This window comes from Amblyraja radiata, chromosome 17, assembly GCF_010909765.2.
Source record: "Amblyraja radiata isolate CabotCenter1 chromosome 17, sAmbRad1.1.pri, whole genome shotgun sequence".
Taxonomy (NCBI): Eukaryota; Metazoa; Chordata; class Chondrichthyes; order Rajiformes; family Rajidae; genus Amblyraja; species Amblyraja radiata.
The window spans coordinates 1,902,315-1,919,608 of NC_045972.1; the positions used below are offsets into that span (position 1 = coordinate 1,902,315).

Here is a 17,294-nt window from a genome sequence, read left to right on the forward strand (position 1 = left end):
AAGATAGATACACAAAGCTGGAGTAATTCAGTATATGCTGTCTGACCCGCTGAGTTACTCCAGATTTTGTGCCAGAAGGGGAGGCAGAATCAGTACAATGCCCCTTTAAAATGATTTTGGACAGGCATTGCGTGAAAGTGTACAGACCCAAAGCAGGTAAAATGGAATTAGTACAAGAGTCCAAAAGATTGAGAGACGTTGTGGTTTGGCCATCACTGTGCTGGGGTGAGTGGCATCTGTCCGCCGGGCCGGAACCTTTGCTCTGTGAGGAGAGTTCCGCGGACGGGGTTGGGGTTGGGGTTGGTGCGGACCGGCGCCATGCTGCGCTCCCCTGGTCACCCGGGCGACGACGAGCGCTTTGTTTTAGTCGCCAGTCTGGACAACGCGCGGAATCTCTCCAACCTGCTCAAGGCCATTCACTTCCGAGACCAGGTCACCTTCTTCGCCTCGGCCAATGGCATTCGGATGACGGCCGAGGCGGCAAAGAGTGTCCAGGGCAACGCGTTCATCCAGGTACCCGGGGAGAGGGAGATGTGGAGATGTGGAGATGTGGAGATGTGGAGATGGAGGGAGATGTGGAGGGAGAGGGAGATGTGGAGATGTGGAGGGGAGATGGAGATGTGGAGGGAGAGGGAGATGTGGAGGGAGAGGGAGATGTGGAGATGTGGAGGGGAGAGGGAGATGTGGAGGGAGATGGAGAGGTGGAGATGTGGAGGGGAGATGGAGATGTGGCGCTGGCGGGAGATTTGCGCTGTGGCGGGAGCGGGCGCTGTGGAGGGCGTCTGGCGCTGTGGCGGGCGCTGGCGCTGTGCGGGCGCTGGCGCTGTGGCTCGTGGCGGGGGCTGGCGCTGTGGCGCTGCGGGCGCTTGGCGCTGGCGGGCGCTGTGGCGGCGTGGCGCGTGGGTGGTTGCCGGCGCCCGAGTCGCCAGCGGGCGGTGCTTGGCGCCGGAAAGCATGGAGGAGGAGTGAGGAGGAAGATGTAGGAACAATGAGAAGGCTTGGGTGCAGTGAGAAGCTTTTGTTTCATGCTAACCAGTCAGCGGAAAGACTATACGTGATTACAATCGAGCCATCTGCAGTACAGATACATGATGAAGGGAATAACGTTCAGTGCAAGATAAAGTCCAATAAAGTCCAATTAAACATAGTCCGAGGCTCTCCAATGAGGTAGATAGTAGCTCAGAACTAGTCTCTAGTTAGTGATAGGATGGTTAGGTTGCCTGATAACACAGGGCTGCCAACATTGGGTGAGAGTTGGGAGTGAGAAATTGCGAGAGACCAAGCCCGAGGGAGCGTAGCGACGGGGGTGGGTGGGTGACCCCCCTCCCATTGGTACGGGTCTTTTGCACTTTTCAACTTGAAATTGTGCAATATGGTGCATACTGTAGCGAGTCTTTTGATCTTAGTGTATTCATGTATGGAAATCAAATTATAATCAAACATTAGCCCATGTTGACCAACCTGGGTCTCACTGCACACCGGGTATTCTCCTGACCCTGACTCCAGTTGCATACCTTCTCTCATTCCTGTCCCTGAGTCCAGCCTTACACCTGGCCCCCTATTCTACCATGTTCATAGCTGCTTACCTGCTTAGGTTCCCAGTGCTGAACACTCCCCTGGTCCCAGCTTTGACAGCACACCTAGTACTATTCCAGACCTTGACTCTGGATGCACACTTGGCCTTGCTCCTAGCCCCTCTACACTGACAATATATCTGGCTCTCACATAAAGTCCGATATCTGACCCCCTGGACTTAACCTATTACGTTCAAGTCCACAGGTGCTTATCTAATGCAATAATCTTTTATGGGGCACTTCACAGACCAAATTATCTATAACAAAATTTGCTACATCCATTGGCTTCCTTGTTATCTAACATGCTAGTTACTTTGTCGAAGAAGTCATCAATTGGTTGAACACAATTTATCATCCATAAAATTATACTCACTCAGCTGTATAAGTAGTCTGTTACCATTTCTTTCATTTTCCTAACAAACTCCTGAAGTCATTTACACCCCCAATATTTTCAGTATTTTGCTGTCTTACTCTCAGCTGGGACTTTTCTGAAATGCAAAGTCCAATAACTATATATTTAAGCAATATTATTCTATTAAATGTGATCTTGAGAGTACATAATATTTTCTGTGGTATTCATAACACAACAACAATAAAATGACCTTTGTGTTGATTGCACCTACCAACATGCATACATTATTATATTACAGTTAATATGTACCGAGGGCAAATTTTTGTTCCAATGCTCCCCATTCCCAATTACTTTTACATTGAAGTGATTGAAATTCAAGTGAAGTTTAAATGGCATCATAAAAGTCAAACCTCCAGAATGGATGATATTCATCACGTGGTTGGTTGGGGTCAGTATCAGTACAATTACTATATTAAACTTTGAATCTTCAGATGTCCTGGTTCAAGCTAAAACTAAAGACAAATAATAATATCCTCACACATTCCCCTGCAAGTATCTCTGTCACTCCTTTAAAATAATCCCCTTCTTTGAACAAGCTCTTAAATATCGCATCTGATTCAGTTTCCATCTAATTACGCTCCTTGAAGATGTTCATCTATGTGTTCAATTAATAATTGGGGACATTTCTATTCAACCTGTCAAAGGAATTTGGGGCGGGGGGGTTAGAAATAGTCAGTGAGGTAAACAAACATAATAGTTTAGTGGCAAATGCCAATAGTGCTACCTTCCCAATATTTAACTGAAGGAAATAATGGGTTATCGGGGCTGTATGTTGTGACAGACAGCCTGACACCTTGCATGTCATTTTAATATTACACTTATCCCATCCCCCTGGATATTCCAGATTAATAAGTTAAGGTTTTGTCAACTAATTACAAATCAATAACATTAGCCAACTCCGAAACATGAAGCGCTGAGCATTGGGATCCAGACATCATGGACAACTGGCCTCAGTTCCCCGCTCACATCTGGCAGTGTTCTCCGTCTGAACCAGGGACCGTGGAGCGATTTTGAAAGTGGGGAGGCTGAGCGATCACTGATCACTGACTTTGGGGGTGCCCCATGAGGGAGTGGAGCAACCGAGTGGGGAGAGGGTGTGGAAGTGGGGTGGTCCCCCTCCCAAGGTAGGGACTTTTTGAAATTTGATGTATTAAAGTCATGTTTTAGTGCATTGTAGAAGTAGATAGATAGATATAATTTATTGCCACACAACCAGGGTTGGTGGAAATTTGGGTTGTCAGCAGCAGTACAATAATAAAGAACACACAATAAAACTGTAACACAAACATCCACCACAGCATTCATCACTGTGGTGGAAGGCACAAAAATTTGGCCAGTCCTCCTCCATTTCCCCCCCGTGTACAGGACCAGAGTCCAGTCAGTCCAGGATCGGCTCTTCCTCACCGGAGACCGCGGCTTTAGATTGTTGTAGGCCGCAGGCCAGCGGTCGAGATTTAAAGTCCCCGCTGCAGCCAGAAGCACCGTAGACTGCAGGGCCGGCGGTCGAAGCTCCCCTCCAGGGGTGATGGTAAGTCCATGCCGCACCCGCGGTAGAAGTTGGCTGCGGGCCGGCAGTGATGGCTTCTTCTTCCCCCGGGTCCCCCACGAGGCTGTAGACGCCGCACCAGCTGGAGCTCTGTAGACCGCGGCTTCAGGCTGCGACTTCAGGCTGCCGGCTGCCGGCTGCCCCGGGCCAGCGAAACGGAGCGCTCCCCTCCAGCGAGCCCCAGCGAGGGTCGCCCGCTCCACGCCGAGAGTCCACGCTGCGCCCGCCGCTGATGCCCCGGGCGCGTCTCCAGGAAAGGCCGCGTCGATCCTTGATGTAAGGCCACGGGGGAGGTGACCTGGAAAAAGTTGCCTCTCCATGGAGGAGGCGACCGAAGCGGTTTCCCCCTTACCCCCCCACACCACCCCCCACACAAAACACACGAAGAAACACAAAATACACACTTTAAAACATACTAAATTTATTTTTTAAAAGCTGGAAAAACTGACGCGCTGCTGACAAGGTTGCACACAGAGGAGCGCCCCCTACAGAAGTATGATTTCAATGTTTTTTGTATGAATTATTTTTAAGAGGTAACTTTTTCCACCCAAAGGGTGGTGGGTGTATGGAACAAGCTGCCAGAGGAGGTAGTTGAGGCAGGGACCATCCCAACATTTAAGAAACAGTTAGACTGATACATGGATAGGGCAGGTTTGGAGGTATGGACCAAAAGCAGATAGCGTAGCTGGGACATGTTGGCGGGTGTGGGCAAGTTGCACTGTATCACTCTATGACTGTATTATACCTCCACCATGCATGAATGCTTCAAAATCAAGCGATTGAGTTTTATTGCCATATACTCAAGCATAGTTTTATTGCCATATACTCTCCCTCTCTCTCTCTCTCCCCCCCCTCTCTCTCTCTCTCTCTCTCTCTCTCTCTCCCCTCTCTCTCTCTCCCCTCTCTCTCTCTCCCTCTCTCTCCCTCTCTCTCCCCCCCTCTCTCTCCCCTCTCTGTTCCCCCACTCTCTGTTCCCCCGCTCTCTGTTCCCCCGCTCTCTGTTCCCCCTCTCTCTCCCCCTCTCCCCCTCTCTCCCCCTCTCTCTCCCCTCTATCTCCCTCTCTCTCTCTCCCCTCTCTTCCGCTCTCTCCTCTCACCCCCTCTCTCTCCCCCCTCTCCCCTCCCTCTCTCTCCCTCTCTGTCTCTCCCTCTCTCTCCTCTCACCCACCATATCTCTCTCCCCTGGTCTCCCCCTCTCTCTCTCCCCTTATCTCTCTTCTCTCTCCCCCCTCTCCACTCTTCCCCTCTCTTCCCCTCTCTCCCCCCACTCTCTCCCCCTCTCTCTTCTCCCCTCTCTCTTTCTCCCCCTCTCTCTTTCTCCCCCTCTCTCTTCTCCCCCCTCTCTCTTTCTCCCCCTCTCTCTTTCTCCCCCTCTCTCTTTCTCCCCCTCTCTCTTTCTCCCCCTCTCTCCTATCTCCCCCTCTCTTCCCCCCCTCTCTCTCTCCTCTCTTCCCCCTCTCACTCCCCCTCTCTTTCTCCCTCTTTCTCTATCTCCCCCTCTCTCTCCCTCTCTCTCTCTCTCTCTCTCTCTCCCCCTCTTGCTCTCACTCCACACACCCTCTCCCATCTCTCTCCCCCCCTCGCTCTATCTCCTCTCTCTCTCCCCTCTCTCTCCCCTCTCTCTCCCCTCTCTCTCCTCCTCTCTCTCCTCCTCTCTCCTCTCCTCTCTCCCCTCCTCTCTCCCATTCTCTCTCCCCTCCTCTCTCCCCTCCTCTCTCCCCCTCTCTCTCCCCCCCCTCTCCCCCTCTCCCCTCTCATTCCCCCCTCTCTCTCCCCCCTCTCTCCCCCATTTCTCCCTCCCACCTCACTCTCCCCCTTGCTCTCTCTGCCCTCTTTCTCCCCTCTCTTTCTCCTCTGTCTCTATCTCCTCTTTCTCTTTGCCCTCTCTCCCTCTTTCCCCGTTTCTCTTTCCCCCCCTCTCTCCCTCTTCCCCCTCTCTCTTTTACCACCCCTCTCTTCCCCCTCTCTCTCCCCCTCCCTCCCCTTCTCTCCTCCACTCTCTCCTCCCTCTCCACCCTCTCTCTTCCCTCTTTCTCTTCCTTTCTCCCCCCTCTCACTCTCCCCTCTCACTCTCCCCTCTCATTCTCCCCCTCTCTCCCTCCGCCTCCCTCTCACCCCCTCTTTCTCTTCCCCCTCACTCCCACCTCACTCCCCCCCTCTCCTCTCCTTCTTCCCCCTCTCCTTCCCCTCTCCCTCCTCGCTGTCCCCATTCTCTCCCCCCTCTTTCACCCCCTCTCTCTCTCCTCACTATCTCCCTGTCTCCTTTCCCTCTCTGTCTCTCCCTCACTTTGAGAGTCTCTGCCCCTTCGGAACAGAGACTCTCACGGCAGTGGCACAACGCTTCCGATGCCTCCGACGGCCCGAGCTGCAGCGAGCCACTCGCCAGTCCGCAAAGGGGCGCCAGCCCCGGCTCCCCGCATCTGTCCCCGCCCGCTGCTTCCGTCCCTCCCTCAGCCCCAGCTCTCCAACACCCATGCAGTTTATATGAGTTTTGAGATTTTCGTTGATCACAGAATTTCTCCCGACAGAGCGTGAGAAATTTGTGATCAGCGTGAGAGCGTGAGAATTTGCCCAAATGCGTTATTCTCACGCTCAAAGCGTGAGAGTTGGCAGCCCTGTAACAGCGAGGAAGAAACTGCCTGAATCTGGAGGTGTGCGTTTTCACACTCCTGTACCTCTTGCCTGATGGGAGAGGGAAGAAGAGGGAGTGGTTAGGACGCGACTCGTCCTTGATTATGCTGCTGGCCTGCCCGAGGCAGCGTGAAGTGTAGATGGAGTCAATGGAAGGGAGGTTCGTATGTGTGATGGTCTGGGCTGCGTGCTTGGATGGAGCTGTTCCCAAACTATAATTTGATTCATCCTGATAAAATGCTTTCTACAGCACATCTGTAAAAGTGGTGAGAGTTTTGGGGGCATGCTGAACTTTCTATGCATTCTGAGTAGAGGCGTTGGTGTGCTTTTTGTGCCTCAATATGGGAGGTTCAGGACAAGTTGTCGGTGATATTTACTCCTAGGAATTTGAAGCTTTCAACTACTTCAGCACCGTCAATGCATACATGTACCATATGTGTACCGCTTCACTTCCTGAAGTCGATCATTATCTTCTTTGTCTGGCTGACATTGAGAGAAAGGTTGTTGTCTCGACACCAGGACTCAATCTCATTCCTGTACTCTGTCTCGTCATTATTTGATTTCCCGCCCACAATGGTGGTGCCGTCTGCAAATTTGTAAAATTAATTGGATTTATACATGGCTGCACAGTCGTGGGTGTACAAGGAGTAAAGAAGGGGGCTGAGAACGAATCCATGCGCTGCACTAGTGTTGAGGATTATCGTGGAGGATGATTTGTCCCCTATCCTCACTGATTGGGGTCTGTTGGTCAGGAAGTCGAGGATCCAGTTGCAGACTTGAGTGCTGACTCCAAAAGAGGAAGTGGTGAAGGAGCGGGCAGCAAGACAAAGTGACAGGCCGACAGAAGGATGCAAAAGCAGGTGAGACGGGAGGGAGCCCCAGGGTGACACCGGCCTGAAGGAAGCGCTGTCCCCAAGGGCTGCAGCGTGAGCCACAACAACAGCCGTGTGAACTGGTGAAGAAGGATTCGCTGATGCAGACCAGCGACATCAGTGCTGAGTTTTAAGGTGAAATGATACAGTCCTGGAGTAGCTCAGTGGACTGAATCTGTTTGAAGAAGAGTTCAGATGTCACTTATCCATGTTCTCCAGCGATGCTGCCTAATCTGCTGAGTTACTCCAGCACTTTGTGTCCTTTTGTGTATTAACCAGCATTTCCAGTACATACAATGATAATACCTTAGTCGGCTATAGCAGACAATCAGCAATAACGGACACCATTCCCCCCCTAAGGTCGGTTATAAGGAGGGTTCACTGTATATCTCATCCCTCAGAATACTCTCCAGTAACGTGCTTACCATAGATGTTAAGCTCACTCATCTATTGTTCCCAAGCTTTTCCTTGTGCTATTTTTAAATAGGTCAGTTAATTGTCCATTGCAACTCTCTCCATGTTCATGTGAGTGGTAAAGTTAGTGTGAGTGAGTGCTTTATGGTCAACTCTAATTTAAAATGGTATTATTTTTTTTCAGGCCAGTATCTTTCAGGAGTTTCGAATTGAAGAGGATTCTGTAATCTTTCTCATAAACTTGACAGTTCTTTTAGATTGTCTGACAATATTCAGTGCAAGTTCTTTGCCAGGTAAATGATTGCACTATTTTCACCATTCAGCCTTTAATTCTAATTTTTATTTTAATAGATCATAACTGAGTTGCATCTCAACCTACTTTAGTTTTGTATGTTTTAATACTCTTACTCAGTGGAAGTTTCCAGATTTCTTCTGCTATATGCTCTCTCCACATCCTCTCTGCAATTTAAAATGTTCCCAGTTCTGCCTCTTTTGTGAAGTTGCTTCCTGACCACTGGAGATGTTCCAGCATTCTGTGCTTTTATTTCAGATTTGCTGCACCTGAAGTTCTTTTGATTATCAAATACAGAGTTCTGGCCACAGCCGGCAAATTCGACCTGCCGATTGGAGCATGAGGTCGCGATTGGCCACCTCATGCCATTTAGACGGCACAGTTTCGAGGGCATTTCTGCAGGGGGGGGAGGGGGGGGTTTAAGTGCGCTCTCATAATTTTGTACGATTACTGAGGGGCCGGACCACTGGTTGTTGGAAGATTGGTAGTGGACCTGTAGTTTTGGTAGATCCATCTGAAGATGTGACCTGAAATGTCATCTATTTTTTCCAGAGATGCTGTCTGACCCGCTGAGTTACTCCAGCAGTCCAGTAAAGACTGATATTGTGTCAATTTGCAGAATGTTGTGATGAAGCTGAGGCTGACATTTGATTTCCCTTCCCTAGGAGTGACAACAGCCCTGAGAATGTGCTACCGTGGGTATGGCTATCCCCTCACCCTGTTTCTGGAGGAGAGTGGGGTGGTAACTGTTTGCAAGATTCAGACTCAAGAGCCAGAGGAAACTCTCGATTTTGACTTTTGCAGCACAAATGTTGTAAATAAAATTATTTTACAATCAGAGAGCCTGCGGGAGACATTCGCAGAACTTGATATGAGCAGTGATGTGCTGCAGATCACGATGTCGCCAGAGAAACCGTATTTCAGGTACTGGATAGCTTGGAACACACCATAATATGTCATTACAATAAGGGATAATGGGGCTGTTCACAGCAGACCACCACTCTCTCTAGTCTCCCTCTCTAGTCTACCACATTGCCCACTTCAGTTAGTGTCTGAGCTTTGTTACTGTTGCTTTGCCATTTGTTCCTCCTGGATGTGGGTGTACTGTATATGTGTGGGTGTGAACTGCAGTCTTTGATAAATGGTGCCTTTACATCAATCTTATAGATTATAGAATGAATCATGTTTAATTTGGTTTATAAAGGATGTAAACAACTTAAATAATGTGGTAAATTGCCCAAGTATATCCTGCTAACAAAAACAAATCCAGTCCAGCTAATACCAGCCAATCTGTTTATTCTGAATTAGCCGCAAAATATTGGGAGGTGTCGTTTACAGGGCCATCAAGCAAACTCGTTCCCTCATGCTCAGCTGGGATGTGCCAGAATCACTCAGCTCCACCCCCTGAGCACAGGAAAGATGATTTACAGAGTGACTGCTCTTAACAAATAAACCAGTTTCACTAAGTGTGGCATCAAGGAGTCTTGATGCTGACGTCAGTGGCAATCAGGAGGACGTCTCCATGGGCTGAGTTGTACCCACTTGAGAATAAGATTTACAGTGCCCTCCATAATGTTTCGGACAAAGACCTATCATTTGTTTATTTGTCTCTGTACTCCACAATTTGAGATTTGTAATAGAAACAAAATCACATGTGGTTAAAGTGCACATTGTCAGATTTTAATAAAGGCCATTTGTATACATTTTGGTTTCACCATGTCGAAATTACAGCAGTGTTTATACATAGTCCCCCCCATTTCAGGGCACAATACTGTTTGGGACACAGCAAATGAAGGTAGTCATTTTGTTGCATATCCTTTCCATGCAATGACTACGTGAAGTCTGTGATTTATGGATATCACCATTTGCTGGGTGTCTTCTCTGGTGATGTTCTGCCAGGCCTGTATTGCAGCCATCTTTAGCTTATGCTTGTTTTGGGGACTAGTCCCCTTCAATTTTCTCTTCAGCATATAAAAGGCATGCTCATTGGGTTCAGAGCAGGCGATTGACTTGGCCACTCAAGAATTTACTGTTTTTTAGCTTTGAAAAACTCCTTTGTTGCTTTAGCAGTATGTTTGGGATTATTGTCTTGCTGTAGAATGAACAGCCAGCCAATGAGTTTTGAGGCATTTATTTGAACTTGAGCAGATAGATGTGTCTATACACTTTTGGATACATTATGCTACTACCATCAGTAGTTGTATCATCAAAGAAGATAAGTGAGCCAGTACCTTCAGCAGCCATACATGCCCAGGCTATTACACCCCCACCACTTTACTTTCACAGGTGAGGTCGTATGCTTTGAATCTTGGGCAGTTCCTTCTCTCCTTCATACTTTACCCTTGCCATCACTCTGATATATGTTAATCTTCGTCTCATCTGTCCACAAGACGTTTTTCCAGAACTGTGGTTGCTCTTTTAAGTACTTCTTGGCAAACTGTAACCTGGCCATCCTATTTTTGCAGCTAACCAGTGGTTTGCATCTTGCAGTGTAGCCTCTGTATTTCTGTTCATGAAGTCTTCTGCGGACAGTGGTCATTGACAAATCCACACCTGACTCCTGATGAGTGTTTCTGATCTGTCAGACAGATGTTTGGGATTTTTCTTTATTATAGAGAGAATTAAGCTGTCATCAGCTGTGGAAGTCTTCCTTGGCCTGCCAGTTCCTTTGCGATTAGTCAGCTCACCAGTGCTCTCTTTCTTCTTAATAATGTTCCAAACAGCTGATTTTGGTCAGCCTAAGATTTGGCTGATGTCTCTAACAGTTTCATTCTTGTTTCTCAGTCTCATAATGGCTTCTTTGACTTTCATTGACACAACTTTCATCCTCATGTTGATAAACAGCAATAAAAGTTTCCAAAGGTGATGGAAAGACTGGAGGAAAGACTAGGTGCTGTGAGCTCTCTTATACCGGCATTAAGGAGGCAATTACCTGAGCACACCTGAGCAATTACAAACATCTGTGAAGCCATATGTTCCAAACATTATGGTGCCCTGAAATGGGGGGACTATGTATAAACACAGCTGTGATTTCTACACAGTGAAACCTAAATGTATAAAAATACACTTTAATAAAATCTGACAATGTGCACTTTAACCACATGTGATTTTTTTTTTAAATTACAAATCTCAAATTGTGGAGTACAGAGGCAAATAAATAAATGATGGATCTTTGTCCCGAATATTATGGAGGGCACTGTACAACTATCACAGCGGCCCAGCCCCAGGGCCTTGTTGCAGAAACTCCTGCATTTCAGGAAAAGAGTGTGCCCATGTGTATTCTACACCCACTCGTGTGTTGATAAGTGGCAAGTAAAGTTTCCGCCACATATGTTCTATCCATAGATCATCTCTAGTAATAGGGAACTTACATTTAACACACATCAATGCATGTTAATTCAATCTTGTGTATCTCCATCTTGGGGTTAGTGTGTGAGGGAATAGGTGGGGAACTCAACATTGACTGGAAACTGAATGACACCAGTCACATAAATACTGTGCTGCATGTGAAGTTCAGAATGGGAGCACCCTGCAATGAGAGATTCACCGCCTGACTCATAAATCTCCCTCCTCTTCCCTCATTTACAAGACTGTTAGAGTACTTGCACTTGCCTTGCAGCTTCAACTTACTCCACTTGAGAGATACTCTAAACAATACCACTAATCTTCATGTTCTCCGTGTCTGACGGCCTTTAGCTGCAGAAGGTACTTTCCACAAAATGTGCTGCAGTCCGTTCCCAAGAGTAATTTGACAGCTCATGCCAATTGATGCACAATCAGTTTAGTTTAGTTTAGAGATACAGCATGGAAACAGGCCCTTCGGCCCACCGGGTCTGCGCCAAGCAGCAATCCCCGCACATTAACACTATCCTACACCCACTTGGGACAATTTTTACATTTACCAAGCCAATTAACCTACAAACCCATCTTTAGAGTTCTTGAGAAAATGTAATCTATGTTCAATATAGTCTGAACTTTCACTACCTCATACATTCAAAACTTTCTCCTTCATTGAAGCACTTTACAATACAATACAATACAATACAATACAATACAATACAATATTTATTTCGGAGTCGTAGTGTTCTGATCAATAATATTTCAGTCTAGTAACTGATTTACCCATTTTGCACCTGATATTCCTTTGTCCTTTCCAATAACTTTACTAAATTCAAATCCAACTGAAATCCGACCACGACCGTCTAATATTCATCAAATCATGCAGAAACGTGGCCTTTCATACAACATCCATGCCAACCATCAAATATTTCTCCACCAACCCCATTACCAGTACTTGGTCCATAGCTTTCTATGCTGTGGTGATCCAAGTGTACATTTAGATAGTTGAATGTTATGAGAGTCTCCACCTTTACTACCTTCTGCTCCCTTTTTCATCTCCCCAGATTAAGTACAAAGACCATGCGGCCCCAACAAAGCCACTTTGATTAATTACCCATCTCTCCACTCCCACCTCAACTGGCACAGTGGCTGCAGTGTGCACTCTACAAAAGGCTCTGCAGTTACTTGTAGCCTTTCCCGCCAAGGACAAGAGCAGCAATGTGAGAATTATTCTGTGTAGGTTCCCTGACAGATCTCACAACCATCCAGTCATGGCAGTATTTTGCTATTTCACAACAACCTGGTGCCTTTCCAACATTCAGAGAGATTGTGACTGACCTTTTACTTAAGCATCACCTTCCTGCATTAAATTCTTGATTCCCTTCATGTTCATTATTCACTGCTGTTTTTTCTCTTCTAATAAAGTAGCTGCCTACATTGTTAGTTTCTTGTGGGTTTCTGATTCCAGTCTACGTTTTTGCATGTTTGTTAACCGTAAATAATCAACATTTCTGTTTCAGATTATCTACTTTTGGTGATGCTGGAAGCACGCACTGTGATTATCCAAAGGACTCTGACATGATTGAGGCATTCCATTGCAACCAGACCCAATGCAATAAGTACGCACATTGACTGGTTTCTTGACATTTTGGTTGGCATGAAGTAAAATTATTGAAGTGATGTAAAAGTAATCTTCTTCTCTTCTGAACAGGTACAAAATCTCTTTACTGAAGCCATCTACTAAAGCCTTGGCACTCTCCTCGAAAGTTTCGCTTCGCACAGACAATCGAGGATTTCTTTCCTTGCAATACATGATCCGCAATGAAGATGGGCAGATCTGCTTTGTTGAATATTATTGTTGCCCTGATGAAGAGATGGAGGGGTTAGACTCATAATTACCTGTCACTCATCAAAAAGTGGCTCAAAAATTCCATCAAATCGTTTTGTAGAGACTGTTCTGTCAGACTTGAAGCCTTGTCTGGGTGAATTTAATCAGTAATTTTAGGCTGACGGCAGCCAATCTGTGAAAAACTGCCTCACTTTATCCCTGGAGATCCACTTTCTTTTGTTTGGTAAATCTGTCCAACGCTGCTGAAATATGAAGACGTTGCTGTGGCTGCTTAATAGCAGCAGTGGAAAATGACAGGACCAAAAGCTGCTGTGATGCGTGTTGGGCAGATGGCAAGCCTGCGTAATTTGGCAGAGGCAGTGAGGAGGGCAGAGCATCGGGCTGAGCAGGAAGGCAGGCAGAGCAGGTAGAGATCGGCGGGTGAGGAGTGAAAGTCAGGCATTGGGATCTGCTGACGGAGCTTATCTGGGAGGAGACCACGGGGACATGAACCCACCAACCAGGCAGCAGAAAATGGAAAGACCTGCATGTCTCCTCATTGGCTTGCACCAAGTTTATTTTATGATAGCGATTTAGAGTAATTCATTTCAGATTAATTGGGAATATGCCATTAATGAGAATCTTAACTTTCCTGCTAACCTAACAAATGCCAAGCTCTTACAAATATCTTGAAATAATTTGATTCTCATACTAGATAGATAGACCGGTGGGCCGAAGGGCCTGTTTCCACATTATATTTTTTAACTAAACTGTCAGGTGGTGCAGATTTTGGCCACCATTTTATAAATTAATCTGACCAAGGTGGCGAAAGAATCCCTTGGTGTTTGGTGATTCCTGTGAGTACCTGGATTTAAACTTCTGAAGATAGACACAAAGTGCTGAAGTAACATAGAAAATAGGTGCTGGAGGAGGCCATTCAGCCCTTCGAGCCAGCACCGCCATTCATTGTGATCACGGCTGATCGTCCCCTATTAATAATCCGTGCCTGCCTTCTCCCAATATCCCTTGACTCCACTAGCCCCTAGAGCTCTATCTAACTATCTCTTAAATCCATCCAGTGACTTGGCTTCCACTGCCCTCTGTGGCAGGGAATTCCATAAATTCCCAACTCTCTGGGTGAAAACGTTTTTTCTCACCTCAGTCTTAAATGACCTCCCCTTTAATCTAAGACTGGCCCCTGGTTCTGGACTCGCCCAACATTGGGAACATTTTTCCTGCATCTAGCTTGTCCAGTCCTTTCATAATTTTATATGTTTCTATAAGATTGCCCCTCATCCTTCTAAACTCCAGTGAATACAAGCCTAGTGTAACTCAGTGGGTCATGCAGCAATTCTGGAGAAAAAGATTGGGTGATTATTTTGGCTCGGGACCCTTCTTCAGACGCATTAGGGTCTTTGGTCTAAACTCCTAAACAAGACAATGGGCCACCTCTGCTCTGCCTCCTGTTACTCATTATCCTGGTGCAGGAAATCAAATAAAACACGATTGCTGTGATTTCTCCTCTGTTCGTTCGGTTTGCACATGTGCGTCCAGATCTTTGTTTAGTTCGATCAGCTCACTTTGGTTGCTCGCTTTTCCCCCCGACTTGGGAAACAACAACCCTGCTGTTTCACTCTTGCAGCATCATTGGGAAAAGAGGTCTAACAAGTTGAGGTAAGTGTTTAAAGGATGGGCTGGCAAATTGATGGCATCAACAATTTTGCAGGGTTGGTTCAGACAGGTTGAAACCAGTTTCAATGAACACCCACATGTGGAGAGTGTCCATCTTGCAACAAACACGCTGCTAGTTGGAATGTGGAGGAAGGAATTGCAGATGCTGGTTTACACCGACGATAGACACAAAATGCTGGAGTAACTCAGCGGGACAGACGGCATCTCTGGAGAGAAGGAATGGGTGTTCCATTTTGCATAGAAACATAGAAATTAGGTGCAGGAGTAGGCCATTCGGCCCTTCGAGCCTGCACCACCATTCAATATGATCATGGCTGATCATCCAACTCAGTATCCCGTACCTGCCTTCTCTCCATACCCTCTGATCCCCTTAGCCACAAGGGCCACATCTAACTCCCTCTTAAATATAGCCAATGAACTGGCCTCAACTACCCTCTGTGGCAGAGAGTTCCAGAGATTCACCACTCTCTGTGTGAAAAAAGTTTTCCTCATCTCGGTTTTAAAGGATTTCCCCCTTATCCTTAAGCTGTGACCCCTTGTCCAGGACTTCCCCAACATCGGGAACAACCTTCCTGCATCTAGCCTGTCCAACCCCTTAAGAATTTTGCATAACCTATTCCTTCTCTCTCAGCCTGTCCAGCTGAGTTCCTCCAGCATTCTGTGTATACCATGTTCATTGGAACTAAAGCAATCAGAAAGAGACATGATTTTCCAATAGTCACCTGCCAATAGAAAGACAAGGGAGATACCATCTGATCAAAGGGAGAGTTTAATTAATAGTTCATCCACAGTTTTTGTTCTACTGTACTATGCTTCACTCAGATATTATGTAAGCTCTGTGCCTGAATAAAAGTTTTAAAATACTACCACAAGACACAGGGAATCATTGTGTATATTCACTTATCAAACAGATGACAACCTTGTTAGTCTTGCAGTTGCCTGCAATCTCCCTGCATATATGTTCATGTATTCATTGGCCATTTGGAGAATGATTGTACATTCCTAATAAAGTGATTATCCCTTATTTATTTCTCGACTCCAGCAATTTGGTCTCACTGAACGAACTGGGCTATCCTAATCTGGTTGGCTGTAAATGACGAGTGGTATTCCGCAGGGTTCAGTGCTGGGACTGCAAGCCTGCACGTTCTATATCAATGATTTGGATGAGTGAATTGAAGGTTTTGTGGCCAGGTTTGAGGATGATACCTATAGTTGGAAAGTTACTTGAGAGTATTCTGAGAAATAGGATATACAATCATTTAGACGAACAAGTGCTGATTAGGGATAGACAGCATAGGTTTATACGTAGGAGGTCATGTCACACAACTCTGATAAGAGTTTTTTGAAGACGTCACCAAAAAGGTCGACGAGGGCCGAGCTGTAAATGTATATATGGACTTCAGCAAAGCATTTGACAAGGTTCCCATTGGTAGGCTGCTCTGGAAGGTTAGATCGCATGGGATCCAAGGAGAGATAGCTGAATGGATAGACAATTGGCTCCATTGAAGGAAGCAGAGGGTGATGGTGGAGAATTGCTTCTCAGACTGGAGGCCTGTTACTAGTGGTGTGCCTCAGGGTTCGGTGCTGGGCCTGTTACTGTTTGTCATCTATATCTATGATTTGGATGAGAACATACATGGCAAGATTAGCACGTTTGTAGATGATATAAAAGTGGGTGGTTTTGCAGATAGTGAAGATGGTTGTGAAAAATTGCAGCAGGATCTTGATCGATTGGCCAGGCTGAGGAATGGTTGATGGAATTTAATACAGGCTGGGCCTGTTACTGTTTGTCATCTATATCTATGATTTGGATGAGAACATACATGGCAAGATTAGCACGTTTGTAGATGATATAAAAGTGGGTGGTTTTGCAGATAGTGAAGATGGTTGTGAAAAATTGCAGCAGGATCTTGATCGATTGGCCAGGCTAAGGAATGGTTGATGGAATTTAATACAAAGAAATGTGAGGTGTTGCATTTTGGGACGTCTAACATGGGCTGGATCTACACTGAATGGTAGGGCTCTGGGTAGTGTTGTAGAGCAGAGGGATCTAGAGTGCAGGTGCATGGTTTCTTGAAGGTGGAGTCGAAGGTAGATATAGTGTTCAAAAAGGCATTTGGCACGTTGGCCTTCATCAATCAAAGTATTGAGTATAGAAGTTGGGAGGTCATGTTGTCCTATAAGATGTTGGTGGGGCCAACATCTAGAGGTCAACATTTAGTATTGTGTTCAGTTCTGGGCACCATGTTATAGGAAAGATGTCAAGCTGGAAAGGGTACAGAGAAGATTCACAAGGATGTTGCCAGGGCTCAGAGCTATAGGGAAAGGTTGATTAGGCTAGGACTATTCCTTGGAGTGCAGGAGGATGAGGGGTGATCTTATTGAGGTGTATAAAATCATGAGAGGAATAGATCGGGTAGATGCACAGATGTCTAGAGTAGGTGAATCGAGGACCAGAAGACATAGGTTTAAGGTGAGGGGAAAAAGATTTAATAGGAATCTGGGTAACGTTTTCACACAAAACGTATGGAACAAGCTGCCAGAAGTGGTAGTTGAGGCTAGGAGTATCCTAACATTTAAGAAACATTTAGACGGATACATGGATAGGACAGGTTGAGGGCTACGGACCAAATGCAGGCAGGTGGAACCAGTGTAGCTGGGACATGTTGGCCATAGTGAGCAAGTTGGGCCGAA

At 46.4% G+C, this 17,294-nt stretch overlaps 1 protein-coding gene across 1 annotated transcript; it reads left to right on the forward strand.

Annotated features, from left to right (window-relative positions):
- Window positions 1-291: 291 nt before the first annotated feature.
- rad1 (RAD1 checkpoint DNA exonuclease) lies at window positions 292-15,472 on the forward strand. Its single transcript, XM_033035622.1, has 5 exons — window positions 292-513; window positions 7,634-7,742; window positions 8,407-8,665; window positions 12,601-12,699; window positions 12,792-15,472. Exons 1-5 carry the CDS (start codon window positions 319-321, stop codon window positions 12,973-12,975), a joined length of 846 nt encoding a protein of 281 aa, XP_032891513.1. The 5' UTR covers window positions 292-318; the 3' UTR covers window positions 12,976-15,472.
- The last annotated feature ends 1,822 nt before the right edge of the window (window positions 15,473-17,294 follow it).

Coding starts and splice junctions, on each gene's coding strand:
- rad1 (XM_033035622.1), top strand. CDS start 319: ATGCTGCGCTCCCCTGGTCACCCGGGCGACGACGAGCGCTTTGTTTTA. Junction 7,743..8,406: donor CAGTGCAAGTTCTTTGCCAG/GTAAATGATTGC, acceptor TCCCTTCCCTAG/GAGTGACAACAGCCCTGAGA. Junction 8,666..12,600: donor CCAGAGAAACCGTATTTCAG/GTACTGGATAGC, acceptor TTTCTGTTTCAG/ATTATCTACTTTTGGTGATG.